The sequence below is a fragment of the Plectropomus leopardus genome, chromosome 8 (assembly GCF_026936395.1).
Source record: "Plectropomus leopardus strain MGB_pleo_1.0 chromosome 8, ASM2693639v1, whole genome shotgun sequence".
NCBI lineage: Eukaryota > Metazoa > Chordata > Actinopteri > Perciformes > Serranidae > Plectropomus > Plectropomus leopardus.
The window spans coordinates 24571757-24592949 of record NC_142183.1 but is presented as its reverse complement, the minus strand read 5'-3'; the positions used below and the strand labels follow the sequence as shown (position 1 = coordinate 24592949).

Below are 21193 nucleotides of genomic sequence, written 5' to 3'. Positions count from 1 at the left end.
CCTGAACTGAAATCTCACCTTGAGGAAATGTCTTCTAATTTGGCACAAACATTGGACTTAAGAATAAACCGATTAGTCAAGGTCAAATTGAGCTCGCATCCATCACATTCTCAATAAAATGATATCTCAAGAACACCTTGAGGGAATTTCTTCCTATTTGGCACAAACGTGTTCAAAGGTCAAGATCACTGTGAGTTTGTGTCGGTCTCATCTTCATAAACACAATATTCCAAGAAGGCCTTGAAGGAATTCTAGCTTGTTTTTCTCAATATGTGTGTGTCATCTCAGTATCCCACACCTCTGGAGAAGAGTGGGATGACATGGGACAACAAGCGAGGCTGGTCCATTCCCAGACACATTGTGGACAGTGTGCCGATGCTCATCGGAGTTACGTGTGTCGCCACACTAGGAGGCAAAGAGTATCAGTCTCCCAGCTACCTGATCCACCCAACAGGTAAAAAAACATATCTGTGTGTAACTCCAGGTTTAAAGGGTTCAGTCTCCTCCTGTGATCCAGAAAAAACATGAACAAAAACATACAAACCTTTTCTCAGCAGCTACAAAAACATAACTGACCCAGTGCAAATATTTAAATTCGATTTTAAGCTCTACTCTTGTTGAAAGAGAAATTAGTGAGGAAATCAAAGGTGGTGCTAGAATGACTGCGCTGCCACCATAATTCTGTATGGCAGCCAGTGAGCCAATTATGCCTTAATGCTGACAATTTGAAGGATTTTGTTTCATTATGTCATTTCCTCAAAAAAATACAACTCCCTTTTTAATGTGGGAGACTTGTGCCATTATGCCGGCAGAATTAAAAGAAGGGAAAGAAAAAACAGAGAAGGGGGGCATAATTAAACTGTAGGGAACTAGAGAGATTTCATGTCGTGGTTCCCTCTCGATGCGAGTGAACTCTGAGGGACCCGGAGGCTCTTTGCTATGTTTTGTGAGATCATTCACCTCTCACTTCAGAGGGTAAAAAGGAAACTCATACCCATCGCTGCCGGGCCAAGAGTAACAGCAGCATCAGTCAGAGGAGAAACTGAGAGCAAGTCTTCACTCCGAACGCTAATGGAGCGTTTAAACAATCAGGCAATCACAGTCTGCTGCACAGACATCACCAGCAGACATGTTGTTCTTACACCCCGTGTCATTTCCAGAGACCGCAGAAAGAAGTGGCTTGAATATCAGAGACACTGGCCAGTGTCCAAAGATCTCATCTCATTTTCTGTCTTATCTTGAATCAAGGCTTCTTTTTATTCCATTTTAATTTCCTTTACTGATATGTAGCTTGACACATGAATGGAAATAGTGCGAGTGCGAGTTGGTGACGGACAGCTTCTTTATAGTAGAGTGGCTCCTCTGGTCTGAAGGAAAGTCATTTCCTCTGGTCCTGCAAGGAAGGAAAAACTGCTGACGATGTCACCATGACCTCTCTCACTGTCTCCCCCTCCCTCCATTTCTCCCTCCCCCATTTTTCTCTTTCCCGGACAGGAAGTCAGGTTTACGATGTCAAGCTGTTTCCTGAAGACCCAGTTGAGCTGATAGTCGGGGAGGCCCTCACCCTGAACTGCACAGCGTTGGTGGAGTTCAACGCTGGGGTGGACATTCGATGGTCTTACCCTCGCAAACAGGTATGTAGCAGCAACAGTTGGTTGCATATTGAAGGGCATCAGTGAAAAAAACACCTGAATCTCATTTCTTCTCACCAGCCAAACAGTTGGGAGGACACTAAGCCCCATCGTGAAGCTCTGTCTCACGCCACAGAGGCTGTTAGCATCCTGACCATCCACAGCGTCAATGTCACGGACACTGGCGTGTACAGCTGCAATGTCACCAGCATGGACACAACACAAACCCAGCAAACTCAGGTCATAGTTTATGGTAAGCACTAGCTCAGAGCAGTCCTATTTGACCTTCCTTTTGTTCATTGGATCAGTGTGTTAACCTGGCCTCCAGCGGTTAAACGTGAGGATCCCGGAAGTGATCCACCCGTCCTCCTACTGCCAACATGGTGTGAAACAGTAAAGAGACACCTCTGGGTCCAGAGTGAGCGTCTGTCGAATATCGGACTTAAAACTAAGCTCACAGCGCTGCTCTACATAATGTTATATAACATTATACTTATCTTGACAGCACCAATTAACCAAAATTAGGGAATAAGTTCATTAAAATGAGGGAATGAATGGATGAAAACTAGGTAATGATTTAATAAAAATAAGGGAACAAAATGTATCTCAAGGCCACACAATAGCATCTTGTGTGCTCACTTTAGTAAAGCATGGCCTGTATATGGCTATTGACAGTTGTGGGACCGTGTAACCGCTAATCCGATGGGCTGTTCCAGCGTCCAGTGGACCGCAGCCAGACGGTTTAACCTTTTTTTTTCCTACTTGCTACTGATCATTTTACGCCAAGCATAAATTAAATTTAAATAGGATGGATAATAATTTATTTCTTGAAAAAAAAATGACATAAATGTCTTGATTTAAGGGAATACTCTACCAAAAATCCATCAAATATTTAGTGCTGTAGGCTTGAAGCATGGCTTTGATTCAAACTGTGACCCAGTGTCACAGCGTGATGAAATATTCATAAAAGTTCTTCAACCACTACTTGCGTATTTAATCAGCTAGCAAATCAATTAAATGAAGATGCTGTGTGGATAAACAGTGGTGTTATATGAGATGTTTCTGTGGACATTTTGACTCAAGTTTTGAACCAAACGGGGCTGAGTGTTTGATACTCAGAGGATCTTTTATGTCTCTTCTTCCAGAGAAGCCATTCATCAGCCTCAACTACAGAAATGGACCTGTGGTGGAGGTAACCGCCGGCCAGAAGTCGTTCAAATTACAAGTAAATGTGTCTGCCTTCCCCACACCTGAAACACAATGGTAAGATGAGACTGTGGTGTAGTCATTAAATGTAATGGGCAATTTTCAAAAGCATAATTAGGGTTCATTCTGCTTAGGTTTACGGATTAATTTAGGGCAGAGCACCTCACCTGGGGCCTCATTGTATAAAATTATCCTATCTGCTTTACCTATTCTAACTTAAGTTTCAAAGATACGAAAAATCCTATTTTCATAGTACAGAGGCAATTTGTAAACTCATGGCTGTGTCGTATCCTATTCCAGATCTCCCATTTTATCTTCATTTAAGGAATCCTAACTATAACCATTAATCCTTCAATAAGCACTTGTTCTTTCAAGCCTTAATTTTTGATTAGAGGACACCAGTTAGTCATTCAGTATGGACAAGCTTTAATATTATTGGCTTTCAAGTGACACTGACCTTAATTTGCAGCACCTCTTCTTGTGAAAAATATATATATATTGTGTGTGGAGCTAGGATGACCTCTATGAGGTTGCATGAGACGCAAGGCTGTGCATTTGTGATCAGTACATCTGGCAGAGCCCCATACCTCCTTGTAGGCCTCTCCAGAACCAGACTTAGCACTTTGATCAAATCCAAACTGAATTGTCTTGGCAGTTAATAGACAACCTTTTTTGTGATCAGCTTTTTTACTGTTTGATACATATCCATTGATAGATGATCCAGAAGATTTGAAGCATCGCATGGTTTGAGTAGCCTTTGAATCATTTCATTTTGATTTGAGTTTATGTTGTCCCCCATCTTTGTCGTCAGATCTTAGTAAGTAAGTACTGCAGTCATTTATGCAGTAATTTTGAATTTAGGACAAGGTCTAACTTTGAGTTCCTGAATTGAAGGTGGTTCTGTAAAAGCTAAATTGCTCTCTTGAAATAAGATAGAATTTTTTTACCTAAATGCAGTTAGGAAATATGTTCCTGTAAAACCAAACTGAGATAAAATATGATTTGAGACTTAGGAAGTTTCTGTAATGAGGCTCCTGGAGTATATCCTGTGCTGTAGCAGCTGTGCTTTCTATGTTTAGGTATAAAGATGGAAAGCTGATAAACCAGCGCCCAGAGTTCAAGATGAAAAGGATGAGGATGCACCTTAAACACGCTTTGGAGATTAAGGATGTTTGTCAGGAGGATTCTGGGCTCTACACAGTGGTGCTGAAGAACAGCGCAGCTGCGCTCGAGAGAAGGCTCAACATCACTCTTGTTGTCAACGGTAACAAGTCTGTTGTTCAGTGTACCCTCAGGGGAAAATACGCCCGCTGTTTTGTGAATAAAACAGTGGATGTGCAACAGTTAACATTCCTGCAACAAAACTCTAGAGATATTTTAAACATAATACAGTATATTATCATTGTACCATGATGAATGTGGTTTTGGATTTGTGAAAATAATTGTTAGAAATAAAAGCGGAAATACTACAAAAGCTTAGATGTGGCATCACTAAACAAAAGATGCACAAAGTGGTGATGATGATAGATTAAATGACAGAGGAGCCTGAAAATGCAAAGGACACAAATTAGTTCATGAAGGCATCATAAATGATAAATTAGGTTGGGAGCTACAATTAAGCCACAATGCACCTAAAGTGATGGATGTGTTACCTTTTCTCTCTTGTACTCTCTTTGAATTATTTACCAGAAGTAGTCAATGTAAACATATTTTCTTTTGCAGACTTGTTTGCCTAAAATTTACACCACACTTTGATAGAACTGTACCGGAAAGAGGAAGTGGAAATTGAAATTATGCCTAAGTGCATTTATATGTTAAGTTTCTCTTCATTTTATCCCAGCTAGGGTTTCCTATGTGTTTTCTAGTGCTCTAGTTTCCTCACATAGCTGTGTATGAGGAGTATGAGGGTGATTTTCTCTCTTTTTGTTATCGCCCTGTGACTGGCAAATAGTCCAGGGTGTGTCTTTGTTCTGCCCAATTAATATATCTTGGAATACGTGTATGACCCTAAATATTATGTCTGGCTGGATGATAGATTAATTGGCTCTCCTCTTCCCCAGTTTCCCCACAGATCCATGAGAAAGAAGTTGCAGATCCATCCAGTCCCTATCCTAGTGGAAGCAGCCAGACTCTAACATGCACCGCCTATGGTCTCCCCGCTCCCAAAGTCAGCTGGCAGTGGAGGGCCTGGGGCCCGTGTGTCCTCAACAGCACCAGGAGCAGACTGTAAGAAACACACATTCGCACACAAGGCTGATGTTGTTTTTATAATCTCTGTGTAACCAGTGTGGGAGCAGATAAGGTTCGGTGGAATGGGACAGAAAAGGAGAGAGGTGTGGGATGCAGTGCATGAAGCGTTACCTGAAGACCAAATAAGAGGAAGAGGTCAGTGTGAAATTATCCACTGGCTGCGGAGTGAAGAAGAGAGGGAGGAGATGATGAGAAGGAACTGGTTGGGAAAGGGATGTGGAAGTGGATGAAAAGAGCACTGATAAAAAGGAAAGTGGAGGAGCCGTAAATAGAGGAAAGAGAAGACGAAAGGACAGTGTGTCTGTTCAAAGTCCAACTTGCTTCCCCGCCCCATGCACTAATAATGTGCTTGCTTCTCTGCTGCTGATCCGCCATGGTCCACCTCTCACAGAGCAGTCTCACTTTCTGACAAAGTCAACACACAGACACGCAGACACACAGACACACACACACACACACGCCTGCACATTCACATGTCAGAGATGCATCTAAACCACCTAGGTGTGTTTGAGCTCATCAGGGTGCTATATATCACACACACGCTTAAAAGCACACATCAAGGCTCACAAACAATTATTATCAGGCATCGCTCTCTGCTTTTTCCTCCCCCTTCTCCATCTCTGCTAAATCCCACAACATGATATAATGGATTATTTTATATCCCTTTAAGCCCTGGTGTTGTTGCCGCTTCTCCTGAATATCACTCTAATATTCACCTGCCTCCATTTTCCTCCAAGGCTTAATTTTTGAAGTTATTGCTATTCTCTTGACCTTTCCATGTGGGCATGCAACATAAGGCACCCAGACTGTACACTCAGAGACAAACAACAGTGGGTGGGTTTCCATTACAGATTTAAACAAAACTTAAGTGATATTTTTGAAATTATATCCACTGAGTGATATGATGCGACTTCTCTCATGATGTTATGCGACTTTCCTCTCATGATAACACTCCAATAACAATGGTGATAGATGTGAACATTGGCAGGTTTATTTCTAATGCAGTCACATAACAAAGCCAATATAAGTCAAGTCGAGTTTATTTATAGAGCCCATTATCACAAAACACAGTTTGCCTCCGAGGGCTTTACAGTGTACGACATCCCTCTGCCCTCAGATCCTCACATCACCCAAGGAAAAACTTCCAAAAAGAACCCCTGTAACGATAAAAAAAAGAAAGAAACCTCAGGAAGAGTGGTAGAGGAAGATGAGGGATCCCTCTTCCAGGACGGACAGACGTATAACATCGCCATAATTTATTTGTCTCATATAAGACTGAAGATCTCGGTCTCTTCCTCCGTCCCCACATACTGAGTCATGTTTTGCAGAATGTCATGTGACTTTGTTGTACTTTTTCTTCTTCTTTGGGTTTAATGGCGATAGGCATCTGTAAAGTCGCATTACCTCCACCCGATGTTACACATCATATAAGCTATAAAAGCGAAAAAGGTGATTCCATTGCAGTTTTGCGAAATATGCCTTATTCAAGTTGCCTGAAATCCTACCTCATGCAGGCATAAAAAACTTTTTGCGATAAATGGGAGTTGTTGTTTTTTAAACATTAATTAATGTCTTTCCATTTAGCATATTTAGTATTCGCAATTTCAATTTGCGCAATTTAAGGGTTAATGTAAACCGGCCTAGTGGCCGGTTAGGCTCAGTTTTGGCTCCAGATGATTCAGTTCATGTTCGGTCTCATGTGACGTGTCTTGGATGCAGATTGAGGCATGGCTGAGTTGACCTTTTCTGGTGTTTGCAGTTGGAACTGAATTACCTTTTTTAATTTGATGGTGAAAGATAAAGCGTGGCCCATCTGCCTGCTGAAGTGAATTCACCACAGTTGTTTTAAGTGACATTCTGTAGAAATTGTAGATAGTCTCAAATGTTGAGGACGATGTCTGGATTAGTGACATGCATTGACCAATAGAAGGGCCGAAGGCCTCTACCAAGGATAGTATTACACTTTCATGCAATATGCAAATGTGCAAGCACAACAGCTTTATATATGACCATTGAATATGACAGCAAACAAGAGGCTTCTGCTATATAGTTGGGCATTTTTTAACATGGAGGTCTATTGACCTGCTTTTGGAATCAGCCTCATATTTTCATTCTGACTGCATTTTCAGCCCTGGAGGTTGCCGCTTGGACACTGCTATCTCAGCTTAGCATAAAGACTGGAAGCCGGAGAAAACAGCTGGCTTGACCTTCCAGCAACTCTAAAGCTCGAGAATTAACACATCGAACCTGGTTGGATTAGTCCATAAAAAAAAAAAAAAAAACTGTAAAAACCGCAAGTTGTGGTTATGTGCTGGACTATTTCTTGGCAAATATTGCCATTCTACATTTAATAAAAAAATATATTTGCAATCTGTGTGCAGAAGAAGAATCTCACAAAATCCACAAATTCCCAAAAGCAGAAGGCATGTTGGAGTACTCAAAGGTAGCTGCTGCCCTGTTAGTGGTTAGGTGAGAAAAAAACTCATGGAAATGAATGTAGATCGATGCAGTGTTTTCCCAAGTGACAAAAGCAAGCATGGCAGTGTGTGTGCGCACTGTGTGTCTGTGTGTAAGCTAATATTAGCAGTAGCATCTTATATTAAGCGTCATGACCAACAGTTTATCGACAATAAAATATTTTAAGGCCATAAAAACAGGTTATTTCATCCATGTAAGTTAATGTCTCAGATAATTGCATTCTGATATTTATAATAATTTTAATTTATATAAACGTGTACTTATTGAAGAGAGTAAAATGAAACTGACCCTGATTACGTTCTGTTAATGTTGAATATTTGTGCCCTGCCTTTATGAGAAAATGCAAAACAGAATTGCATTTCATGTTTCATTAGTTCTGGTATGATGTTCATACTTTGGATCTTTATAATAGAAATTATGATGGAATAGTTTTTCCATTAGTTGCCAGGACACTTAGCATAATTGCCTAGGCTTTGGAATGCAAGGTAATGTTCGATTCTGACGTGCAACCGAGTGCATGCAGAAAAAAAGAATCTCATAAAACCTCAGGATGTCTGGTTTGATGTGCTTCTATTTCTCCCCCACTGCCCACTCTCTGCTATGCATGTCAATGAGGAGGAGATGTCACGAATGCGTCTGTGTTTCTCTCCAGGGTCCGACGAGACAGGAAGGGCCGGAGTGACAGGATCGCAGACTGTCAGAACTGGCAGGACATTAACTTAGAAAACACCCTGAATGAAATCGAGGCTATTGAAACGTCTGTCGAAGTGGTGGATGGACGGCAAAAGGTTAATCACAGCTGTTTGATTGTGTCTGCCATCCTATTCATGAATTTAGAAAAAAATCACAATATTATAATGTAATTACATGATAGATAATAGGAATTTCCACAAAAGAATGACAGAATATGATTAGGACGTAGCCCAGAAAAGAAGCCATTTATGTAAGTGGACTTATCCATGAACTGTGATGTTTTTATGTAAGCGTCCCAAATTCTGAGCTCCATAACAAAATTTGTCAATCATGAACCATTTCCACAGTAGAAATATTTAGAACAGTCTTCCTCTGCAGACTTCCTGTAAGGACTGGTTATAAACACAACCAGACACACATGCAAGCTGTGCATGTGCACATACACAAGTCTGTACATTTATAAACCGTAAGAGGAAATTATTACATGATAAGCACACACAGAAATGTGCACGCATTCAAAGTGCTGATGTGTTTTTCAGTCACACCTGAATGATTTTGCTTCTTGTTATCCTGTCAGCACAAAATCTGTTTTGTGTCAGCTTACAGCCAATTACATGAGAGCAGACTGCACATTCTTTTAAAATATGCGCGTTTCCTCCTCCATGAAGTTAAGTCTCATCCACCTTTTCTCACCTTACAGACAGTGAGCAGGCTTCATATTGGCAACGCCAGTGTTTCTGTCATGTACAAGTGTGTGGCTGAGAACAAAGTCGGCAAAGATGAGCGGCTAATCTACTTCTATGTAACCAGTAAGTATGTCAGGTTGGATTTCATCATGTCCCTCCTCTCCTCCTACTGCCTCTAATTCAGTAGAATCAGGAATCAGAGCCGAGTAATCTCAAACGCAGCTTTCACTCATGTCAATCACTGCTTGTAAAGAGTAGTTCAACTGTGAAAGGCTGCGCTCATCAAATATAAATCTGTATTCTGATACTACATTGCCTATTTCTCCCCTCAAATGTTTTTAGAAACATATTTTAGTGTACTGTTTAGCTGTAAAATTAAGAGAGACAGTCCAGCTGGTGGACAGTGCTACTCCATTTAAGTGCATCCAGCATGCCGTCCTGATCACAAACTTTTTTATTGTAAAGCTTAACAGTACACTTAAATATGCAAGAAAAGGCAATACAGTAACAGAATCTTAATTCTTATTCAGTCTGCGCTGCCTAGTTTGGCAGTCTGACCGCAGTTCACAGAGCAACTGACATGATTACCAGCTGCGTTAGAGACTCCTTGGATCTAAGTGGTTATTTTCGTTCACATGCACTAAAGCCATCAGAAATGCTACAAGGAAATAGAGTGGTCAGTGGAGTATGATTTTTTAAAATTTATTTATCTATTTTAATACAGATTATCTGTCTTATTTGGTGCTCTGTGAGTATAGTGACAGCAATTATGACAAAAGTTATTTTTTCTTATATAAATTACAAACTGTAGCTTTAAACAGTCTGTCCCTATGATATTGGAAGTCCATCCAGTCCTGCATCAGAAATTTGCATTTAGAAAATTTAGCTGAAACATTACTTTTACATGGATGGATTATTGAACATGCTTCCCAGGCACAAGCACCTTGGCATTATGAATCACAAAATGTGACGTATATCCCCCACCATGTAGTACTGCTGTTGTTAAACATTGTCCCCCATTATGTCAATTCATAACGACATTACTCCATTTTTGGATTCTTAATTCACTGGGGGCACACAGGAAAATCTTTTTTTTGTGACTGATATTTTCCACTGATTAACTGATATAAAAAAATCTAATTTGGTGGATAAAGTGTTTGTTAATCATTTTCATAAATGCCCAGTGCACAGGCTGTGTCAGGTTACGCAACCTGCCTCTCTCTGTTTCTTCAAAGCCATCCCTGAGGGGTTCAGTGTGGACATTCAGCCCTCAGAGAATCTTCTGAAGCAGGAGAGAGTTTCCCTTAGCTGCAGCGCTGACAATTACACCTATGAGCAGCTGCAGTGGTACCGCCTCAACCCCCAGGCACCGGAGCTGGACTGCAGGAGCGTGCACCTCTACGCCGACAGCCTTGACGGCCAGCTCTCCTTCCAGGAGCCTTCCAACAGCTGGGTCCTGGACTTCACCATCCCCTTCGTGCAGCTGGAGGATGAGGGTTGTTATGTGTGTGTGGCTCAGAACAGACGGAGTGGGGAGAAACAGTGCCTGTTAAGAAACATCTCTATAAAAGGTGAGAGATAAAAGAGATGAAAACCCAAGATACAAACATGAACACATTGACGGGAATAAAGCATGGTCTCTCCCAACCAGGGCTAATTCTAAAAAAGGCTCAACCTTTGGCAGCAGAAACACACTGGCGGCTGGAGCTGAGCTGCTGGAGGCTTAAGAATACATACAAAGCCCACGCAGCCCGATACCCGCATTCACACATAATGGAGAGAGTACCTGTTGTTTGGACAGCATCAATAGTGACAGAAAGCTGAGCTGAGAAGCTGCAAGGCGAAAGTGTACAAACAAATTCCCGCTTCATTCATGTTGTGTGCTGTAACCTTGCGTTGATGCCTGGAGGATAGATGTACATTTTAATGGGATTTTCTGACTTTTGCCCTTTCTGAATTATAGACCCTTCGGTGAATATCATGGACATTGACATTCCTTTTCACATCAGTGCTGGTAAATCCCAGTGTTGATTTCCCTTTCTTTGCCCTGCTCTCTCTCCGTAGCCCCAGAGGCGCCCCGATATAAACTCAGCCTCACCAACCAGACAGTAAATGTGACTGAGTCCCTGCGGATGGAGTGCGACGCAGAGGGCAGGCCTACACCCCGCCTCTCCTGGTTCAAAGACAACCAACCTCTCCACCAGATGTCAGGTGCGTGAATACACCCACACAGGAGATGAACACGTTTACACAACAGTGCAGCCGCCCACCCGCCTACCCAGCAGCTACACATACTGTGTATCCGTGTACTCCAGCAATTACTCAGAAAGTTTGCCCCTCTGGATCTTAATTTAGCAGGACTCATATCTCATTATTCTGTTCAGGGTAAATTCCCAGGAAAGTTGGCTACATTCTGGCTTCACATTAAATAAAAGAGCAGAATCATGTACCAAGAGATAACACTATTGGAATAATGTAATTATATCCGTAATTACACCCAAGATTATGGGCAACTACTTGTCTCCATGTTGTAGAAGATGTGAGGTAATAGATGTAGACCATTCCCATGTACTTTGGCTTTGTACTGAAATTGTACAGTATTCGGGAAATGCTCATATGGCTATTAACAAACATCTGGGCTATTATGTGCCCAGGTCATGCAAAGCACTGTATTTTGGTTACATAACAGGAGATACTGTAGTAGGAGAGGACAGATATTTGAATCTGAATTTTAACTGAATTTTTGTCTCTTTAAAAAGGCCATTGTGAAGAGTGCTGACATCTTGCGCTGGTGATGTCATTTGGAGCCAGAGTTGAGCAATTTCCCCAGCATCAAGTTCCCCAGTAAAGAGTTCCCATTTATATCCCCGTCTGACCAATCGTGAGCAGCGCCATTGCTCACGAGCACACAGATTGACGGATATAGCTGTCAATTATGACATCAAACCCGCTTTTTATAGCATCAAATACCTAATTAAAACCAAACCTCTATTAAAAATGACTTGAATATATATCAGGGTAATAACAAATGAAAACAAAATATTGACAGAAACCATGCTTTGGGTAAAATGTATGGGGGTGTGTTCTTGGATATGTAATCCACATGCAGGGTGCGTGGTTTTACGACCTATAGTGCAGCCAGCCACCAGGGGGCGATCAAGATGTTTTGGCTTCATGTCTGGGAAACTGTCCAGGCCCTCAGGCAGTGTGCTGAGGGTTGAAGCCATTTTTTGCAGTGACCAAACCCAAGTTAGCAGAGTGCTAAACTGAAAGTAGCTGGTAGAAGTCTCCATTGAAATATCTAATGTCAACATTTAACTCATGGGACAAGAACTTAAGCGGCTGTTGAGAGAAATAAGAGAAATGTACAATGTTTACACATCAAAGACAAGATAAGAGAGTAAACCACTGAATGTGTCACAGCAGTAAACGGGTTATGTGGTGACATTCAGATCTTTTTGTGTGTATGCGATCTTCTCTAGTGGAAAAGCAAAACAGTAAAGTATTTTGATGAAAAGCAAAAACAATGAGCTTTGTTAATATTTACTCAGAGAGTGACAACATTTGACGGATGTTGCCGTTTTGTTGTTGCACTTTGATAAATGGCAGTCATGAGTACACACACACACACACACACACACACATATACACAGCCACCCAACAGCCCACCCACACACTCATACTGTTGAACAAATGTGACAGAAAGAACAAGCGACACAAATACTTTTACGGATGTGTTTGCTGCTCATATGCACACCCACACACCCCCACACACACATATACACACACACACACACACACACACACACACACACACACACAAAAGCCTGCAGGCCGATAGACATGGCTCATTAGCTTTCTCAGCGTGCATCTCTTCTTAACATCTGAAGGGGATGAGGGGGTGGGAGGGGGAGGAGGGGTGGTCAATACGGCTCTGAGTGACAGCTGATGCTCTGGGTTCACTCAGAGGGGCTGCTGGGACATGTGGCTCACCTCACAGGGTGACAGCATTATAAATGAACACTATGGATTGAAGTTCAGAGGTGTGACAGGAATGCAAGAAATGTTGCTTAAAAAGTTGCTGGATTTATGATGTGAGAGGAGTATTGAAGTGTGGTGTGTGTCACTATTCAGGGATCCAGCTGCAGGACTCAAACCGCACACTGAGTATCCAGCGGGTTACAGAGGAGGACGCTGGGCTTTACACCTGCACCGCCTGCAACAAGCGTGGTTGTGTCCATTCCTCAGCTGCCGTACGGGTCATTGGTGAGAGAGACACACACACACACACACATACACACACACACACACACACACACACACACACACACACACACACACACACACACACACACACATACATACAGAAACAGACCATACGATCACAAAGACACCTGAATCCACTCACCCATGCGCTCACCGCTGACGTGCTTTTTCGAGTGCACTCCAGCCTGAAATCACAGTTGCCCTCAAGATCAAATTTTCACACTCAAAATGTACATGTCTCAATTTTCAGTCATTCACCTCTCACACTTTTCACTTTTCACTGCAGCTGTAGTTTCCATGTGCTTTTGTCGTGTGCAGCTCTCCACAAATCAAAGTCATTGACTGCAGAGACATTTCATATTCAGAGTGAATAATTTAATGGGTTTGCTGGAAGTGTTCTCATGATGCATGGTTGAATTGATTAAATGACTGTTTAGCACATTGATGTAACCTAAAGATTTCAATGTAAGGAGCCCTGAGAGAAGGATCAATAGTTTGTAATATAGCACCCCCTACAGTTTGTAAAGAGTAATGTCGCGAAAGAGAGATTGAATAAAGATGTTGAGGATTGGTTTTAGACAAAACAATTGCATCTAAACATCTTTCTTTTTTTTCTTTTTTTCTTTCTTTCTTCCTGCCAAGGTTCAAGTGACAAGGCCAACGTGGAGATTGTAATTCTTATCGGGACCGGCGTCATCGCTGTTTTCTTCTGGGCCTTGCTCATCCTCATCTTCTGCAATGTGAAGCGGGTCAGAGGGCAGCACATTTTGTTTGTGTCTGTGTGTTTGTGAGAGAAACTGACAGACTGTGACGAGACACTTTAACCTCTGACTCTCACCATGTCTGTCAATGTTAGAGCGCAACCTGTTTGATCTTTGAGTCTGCAGTTTACCCTGCTGAGAGAGTAAACTCATATCTGCTGGGAGTGAGTGCAATGAGTCGCTGCGCATCTATAATGAGGACCAAACTGCTCTTTCATTTTCCTCACTTGGTCACTTATTTGATCGCCTCACAGTGTGACTTCACAGTGTGGTGCTGTCATTAACAGATTAATTAAGAGATGGCTCTTCTTTCTCTCCTCTCTCTTACAGTAGCTCTATCTTATTGTCTCTGGCCTTGCTCACTTGTTTATGGCATAACAGGAAAAAAATGACAGGAGGAAGTTTTTTTTTACAGTTTGCATTACGAGATTAAAGTCAAATTGTAGAGAATAAAGTCAAATGTTCAGTATTTGTGATTTCTTAAAGTGGTATTTCAGCTATTTTACTGTCATTTTGACTTTATTCTTGTTTTGCAAAAAACAACAACAAAAAATCTTCCTCCTCCTGATTTTTATTAATATCTGGCCCCAGTACTAAAAGTTTCACGTAATTCTGGACATTGTTACTTTATTTAAATATATATGTATATATATATATATATATATATATATATATATATATATATATATATATATATATATATATATACCCTAATACTCTTCCATACTTGCACCCTTGGTGACATAAAAAAGAATAAATAGGCTTAGCTTGATAGCCAGTCCCATCACTTTAGCTCCTCTTATTGTCTTTAACCCTTTAAAAGCAGCAGAGAGTTGAAAGAGCTAAGAGAAGAAAGTCTAAACTGGCTTTCTGAAGAAAAAGATTTTCTCAGAAAAGCAAAAATAAACTGTATCCCAAATATTAATATACAGGCAATAATGCACTAAATATTAGCAGTGTGTTAACATCTATAAGATTCATATAAACATACTGAATTTAATGTATATATATATATATATACAGAATCCCAATTATGTTTTACAGAATTTTAAATGGAGAGACCAAAACTCTTATTTTAGAAAATAATTAGTGCCACATCTGAGGACCTGTTTGATTTGTAAGTGTCTGTTGACTGAATGTTTTAAATTACTTAATTTAATATTACTTTATTGGATTAGTCATATGAGGGTAAACGTGCACAATGTCACAATGTCACTGCTGTAAATACAACCAGTAGTTCCTAAAAAAGCAACCAGTCACATACATAAACTGAGAATTCACTTTAACAGCCCTGCTGAGATGACAGATTCTGATTACCAAGAGGACATGAAGAGTCAATTTGCAAAAACAGAAAAGAGCCATTTTTAAAATGAATAAACCCCCAGTTTGATTTATATTCCTCTGAATCCTCAACAAAAAACATGATTCGAGATTTTTTTTTTTTTTAAAGACATTGAGATATCTTGGATATCATTGAGATATCTAACCAGTTCGACTAATATTCCCTGGCTTGCACACAAACGCAAAATACACAATATAGGAAAATAAATGAAAATGGAAATATCTGTTATTGCAAATGAACATTTTAGGTGTAAAACAGTTCTTAAAGCAGGGGTTTACAGAAATCTCAGTTAGGCAAAAAAAAAAACAAAAAACGTTTTGTCTTGGAATTTAAAAATGCAGCAAAGCCACAGAGAGTTATTTACCAACAGATCAAAGTGTGTATGGAAATTAAAATAGTTAATGATTGCACCTGCTGTGCAATATGTGCATAAAATGCCTGGCACTGTACATCAAAACTGGAGAGTTTAAATGTAATGCACAGTTTTACTACACATGAATATAGCTAAACTGCATATGCCAGCAGCTGGCCCTTAAAGATGGCATATAGTAAAATTGCTGCCTTTACTGTTTCATGCCTTTTAATTGTCAATGGATGATTTTTTTTCATAAAAAATCAAGGAGGTATGAAAATCAGCCCTCCTTCCAACTTGATCAAATTAAATTTTTGAGTCATCCGATGTGATAACAGGTTTTATTATCCTGAGTGTGATAGAAATGTTCCCACATTAGGAGGCTGTCTCTACAGCTGAAGAGAAAACATCACAGCTGGCAGAATTATGTGTTCAATACATAAGCACACACGCACACACAGTTGACATGAGCTCTTTCTCTCTCTGAACCTCAGGTTAACCCAGCAGACATAAAGACGGGCTATCTGTCAATCATTATGGACCCGGGGGAGGTGCCTCTGGATGAGCAGTGTGAATACCTGCCCTACGACTCCTCGCAGTGGGAGATCTCCAGAGACAGACTCCGACTGGGTGAGCAGTGGTAGAAGAGCAGAGGTAGAAAAGGATGCAAGGATGCTGGTATAATTGGGTGAATAGGAGCGAGGGGGTTTGTGAGAAAGGAAATATGCAGGCAGGGATAAGAGGGAATAGATGGATGAAACTGAATTAGTTTTCCATTTCCAGAATCCTTAATGGCATGAGTTTGGATCGCAGCCAGCCGGATAAAGCGCTGCCAAGTAAAGTGCTAATGTTAAATATGTGCTCATTCCCAGCATGGCTTCTTAAAAACACCCTTAGGAAAAGCATCTGTTCCACGACAGATCCCAACTTATGGGAGCATGTTGTTTCCAAATGCTGCAATTGAGATTCTAATCCCCCTCCAAACCCCCCTTGTCTATATGGATGCCAGATGCATTTACATTTTGCAAACGCTCCTGACCACGACTGTTTGTGTATTCCAATGAGACTAAAAACCAAGCCTGCAGAGATCAATGAGCATCAATATTCTGTGTTTCCTCTGTTCTTTCTCCTGACATAGGAAAGGTTTTAGGCCACGGTGCCTTTGGGAAAGTAATTGAGGCATCAATCTATGGTATCAGCAAGAGTAACAGTTTGGACACAGTGGCTGTCAAGATGCTGAAAGGTGAGATTTGTCTGCTTTGTAGGAAGTTTTATAAGAAGCCACTGGTGCACAGTGTTAGTAAGTGATAAATGAGGTCTGTAATACAAAAACAAACAATACGATTTTATGCATAATATTCCACTCTGTGTGTGTGTGTGTGTGTGTGTGTGTGTGTGTGTGTGTGTGTGTGTGTGTGTGTGTGTGTGTGTGTGTGTGTGCGTGCGTGTGTCAGATGGAGCCACAGCCAGTGAGCACAAGGCCTTGATGTCAGAGTTAAAGATACTGATTCATATTGGTAACCATCTGAATGTAGTGAACCTGTTAGGAGCCTGCACCAAACCAAACGGTGAGATTTACATTTATTACAGTTCAAGCTGAAGATGCAGAACTTGTTGTATTTTATTGCTCAGAGCATTTAACGTCCCAGTAAACATTCATTTTGCTGCTCAAGTATGCTGAAACAGTTTGACGCTTTAGAGTGAATAAGTCCCCAGCACATTCCCTAAAACCACTAAAATATGACTTTACCTGACTTGTTCTTGGGGTTAATGCTATTAAATACATTTTCTAACACATCAAGGTCGCTCTATGTGAACAGTAACCGACAGTTACAACCTCATACACCATTACAAATAACATATGTGCAAACAATTAACACGCAATAAAACTTATTTTTTCCCCATAAACTAAACATTTACTTTTGTCTGCCAAATTTCTGCAAATATGACGTCAAAGTTGGCAACTTATTTACCAAAATTTTGTTTCAGTTTTAAGGTTCACGTGAATCTTCACAGTTAGGACCTAATTTTTCCAATTATTCAAACACCAGTGTGTGAAAATCCCTTTTTTGTGGGTGTTTACATCATTTGTGCACCCCCTGCAGCTTCACACAACTTTTTTAATTGCATACCAACTTAGAAAGTCAAACAGCTGCCTCTCCTTATCTTTGACAACCCTAATTTTATGGCTAAACATCTATTTGACCTATAGAGCATGTTCTTGAGGGGCGCACACCTGAAAATGTTTAACCCTATTTACCCTAACCCAGCTAATCCCAGGCAGGAAATGCTTACAGAATGTCACCTCTGACCATTTTGAACATGGTGTGAAAAACTGAGCTCCTAAACAACAGACAGGAGTCATTTCAATGAATTTTATCAAATTAGAAAACCATGTGTGTTGAAATATTTGTAGCCTTTTTACACAGCACTGTCATGATACAATTTGACAATTAAACTGTTTGTATCAACAGGCCCACTGATGGTGATAGTGGAATACTGCAAATATGGGAATCTGTCCAACTTCCTGCGAGCCAAGAGAGAGTTCTTCCTCCCATACAGGGTATCCAAACGTCACAGACACTGAAACATTGTCTGCTGTTTTATATTTGTTTGTTCTGCTGAAGAGAGAATCTTCAGTGCTTTAGTTCAGCCGATATTTCTGTCTTTGCTTACTTTCCTTGCATGAAGAGTACTTTCTTCTCACAAACGTATATATTGATTTTGGAGAGTGCACACTGACATGTTTCTGCACTCAGGATCGCTCTCCTAAAACTCAGAGCCAGGTGAGACGGATGATCGAGGCGGGTCAAATGGACCAAAGAGCACGCCACCCACCTTCTCCACCCTCCGCCCCACTTACTGGTCCCCAGACTCCATCATCTAACATGCCGAATGAGAAACCTGCTGTGGAGAAAAGTGAGTCTGCTTTTATTCACAAGAACACACATTTTTTAAACCCATTGTCCCATTACAATTTCCTTCTTTCTCTTTCCGTGACGGACTTTCCCCTCATCCTCTCTCTCTCCAGTGGAGGACTTGTGGAAAACTCCTCTGACGATAGAAGATCTAATTTGCTACAGTTTCCAGGTGGCTCGTGGGATGGAGTTCCTGGCCTCCAGAAAGGTTAATTGTCAGCGTTACAAACATAATTAGTGAATGAGCTGTATAGAAAATTCACCAGAAGTTTGTCTCAGGGGCAGTAGGTTGTAGCCTGTATCATTCAGCTTTTCAGTTCTTTGTGCTTGTTATTTTTTATTTAACCATGTGATCATAAACTAGAGCTGTGTCATGATCCTTTACTGCATACTAATTACAGGGAGGTTTTAAGTGTGCACTGTGTTTACACAGCAGAGGTGGAAACATTTAATTTACTGCAAAAGGTCAGTATGAATAATATATCCAATTGATCAGTTTGCCATGTGCTGTCAAGGCGCACTACTTTCCCATGATGCAGTGCACTAAAGATATTGAGAAACTACAAACAGATGCTAAAAATTGAAACACAAAATGAATTATGCACATTTGGAAAAGCATGTTTCCTCTTTGACATTTAATTGGCAGTGGTGTAAAGGCAAATTAAATTTAGTTTAAATAAATTGAAGAAATAATTAATAATAAATTAATAATAATAGAATAATGAATAAATTGCAAATTACATTTAAAATGTAGAATTTGAAATAAAAACAAATTAATTTAGAATGGAAAAAAATAATGCAGTTACATGTGAAATAAAAAATTTAAAAAATAATAAAAAATGGTTTCATTTACAAAAATTACATATGAAATGTAGAATTGCAAAATAAAAATAAATAAATACATTTGCAAAATAGATTCACTCAAAAAATAATTAAATAAAGTTAGACATGGAAGTTAGAATTTAAAATAGAAAAATAAATACAAATACATTCATCCATCCATTTTCTTCCACTTATCCGGGGTCGGGTCGCGGGGGCAGCAGCCTAAGCAGGGAAACCCAGACTTCCCTCTCCCCAGCCACTTCGTCCAGCTCTTCCCAGGGGACCCCGTGGCGTTCCCAGGCCAGCTGTGAGACGTAGTCTCTCCAGCGTGTCCTGGGTGTTCCCCGGGGCCTCCTACCAGTGGGACGTGCACCGTGGGACAAATACAGATTAATTAAAAAATAAATGTTAGCATTACATTTTTCATTTTATTAAATTAAAAAAATAAAATAGACATTTAGCACATGCTCTGCGGGTAATTTGTTGATTGTAATCTGCATTATTTATTTAATTTTGCGATTATTTAATGTACAGTCAAACTTATTAATTTAACTTTTAAGCAAACATTGATCTGAAGAGCACATTTTTGGTTTGATTTTTGGCTCTTGCAGACAGCTGAGATATTTTACGTACATCAGCACTGTAATCCGCTGTTTTGAAGGGTTGTGCAAACTGTCATCTATGCTGTTACTGGATTTGTTGATGAGCTGACTTGATCGTTATTAGCAGGCACAGCCCCTCACATATGAATCCACTGGGTATTGGGTGAATAATTAAATTAAATTGGTGAAGAAAAGCAGCTATAATTTCTAACGAGTATAAACAGCGTGAATGGACTGAGCAGACTGTCTGTCTTCAAATGAGTCACAGTCGTGACCCTGTAGGCACGTTTACTCGACAGCTGTGTGAATGATGTTGAATCTCCTGCAGTGATTCAACAGAGCTCAGCCTGGCCAAGACATAGTCCAGTCCCAGTTACAAATTGGCACAGAGAAACATGCATAAGCACACAACTACATGCAAAACACACATTTTAAGAGATTTTAATGAAACAGATTATTAAAATAACCAAATTGCTATTTATTAACTTGGTCCACATTATATCTGTGATTCACTCAGTAGAGAAAAAAAGTTGGAATCAATGCATGTGAACACTCCCGCAAACATACACACACACACACACACACTTTCCTGCAGGGTGATGATGTATGTGTGGTCGTCTGTGTATCCGCAGTGTATCCACAGAGACCTGGCAGCCCGGAACATTCTCCTGTCAGAGAACAACATCGTGAAGATCTGTGACTTCGGCCTGGCCAGAGACATATACAAAGACCCGGACTACGTCAGGAAAGGAAATGTAGGGCGTCCTCGCACACATATTATCCATCTCCATTCATCGTGGGGAAACACTAAACTCCTTTTTTTTTGTTTTTTAATCCCCCACATTTAGGTTGAATTTAAAGGTGGGTGTGATTTGTGTTTATTTGACAGTCTTGTGATGTTGGTCTGGTGTTTTAATGTTTTATCAGGCTCGTCTGCCTTTGAAGTGGATGGCTCCAGAGAGTATCTTTGACAAAGTGTACACTAGCCAGAGTGACGTGTGGTCTTTTGGAGTTCTCCTCTGGGAAATCTTCTCACTGGGTAAAGACAATTACTTCATCATTTGTTTAAAAAAAAAAAAAGGGTTTAAACACAGTCTCCTCCAGAAGTGTGTAGGTTTTACAAGTGCTTATCAATCTCTGTTCATGCCAAAAGCAATTAAGGATTAATGCTTTAACTTTTAGAGGC

The 21193-nt window shown here is 40.4% G+C and overlaps 1 protein-coding gene across 2 annotated transcripts in view; it reads left to right on the top strand.

Annotated features, from left to right (window-relative positions):
• flt4 (fms related receptor tyrosine kinase 4) overlaps positions 1-21193 on the top strand; it is a 55132-nt gene that overhangs the window by 28679 nt on the left and 5260 nt on the right. The window contains exons 5-24 of one of the 2 annotated variants that reach the window (XM_088081235.1): positions 289-454; positions 1495-1634; positions 1713-1884; positions 2777-2894; positions 3917-4101; positions 4898-5063; positions 8218-8353; positions 8959-9067; positions 10180-10515; positions 11009-11155; positions 13079-13210; positions 13853-13959; positions 16160-16295; positions 16804-16908; positions 17120-17233; positions 18140-18228; positions 18446-18584; positions 18697-18791; positions 20640-20762; positions 20935-21046. In XM_088081235.1, the coding sequence (XP_087937361.1) occupies positions 289-454; positions 1495-1634; positions 1713-1884; positions 2777-2894; positions 3917-4101; positions 4898-5063; positions 8218-8353; positions 8959-9067; positions 10180-10515; positions 11009-11155; positions 13079-13210; positions 13853-13959; positions 16160-16295; positions 16804-16908; positions 17120-17233; positions 18140-18228; positions 18446-18584; positions 18697-18791; positions 20640-20762; positions 20935-21046 (2827 nt within the window). Of the gene's footprint in view, positions 1-288; positions 455-1494; positions 1635-1712; positions 1885-2776; positions 2895-3916; positions 4102-4897; positions 5064-8217; positions 8354-8958; positions 9068-10179; positions 10516-11008; positions 11156-13078; positions 13211-13852; positions 13960-16159; positions 16296-16803; positions 16909-17119; positions 17234-18139; positions 18229-18424; positions 18585-18696; positions 18792-20639; positions 20763-20934; positions 21047-21193 lie in introns of both variants that reach the window. The other variant, XM_088081234.1, reaches the window with a different exon arrangement.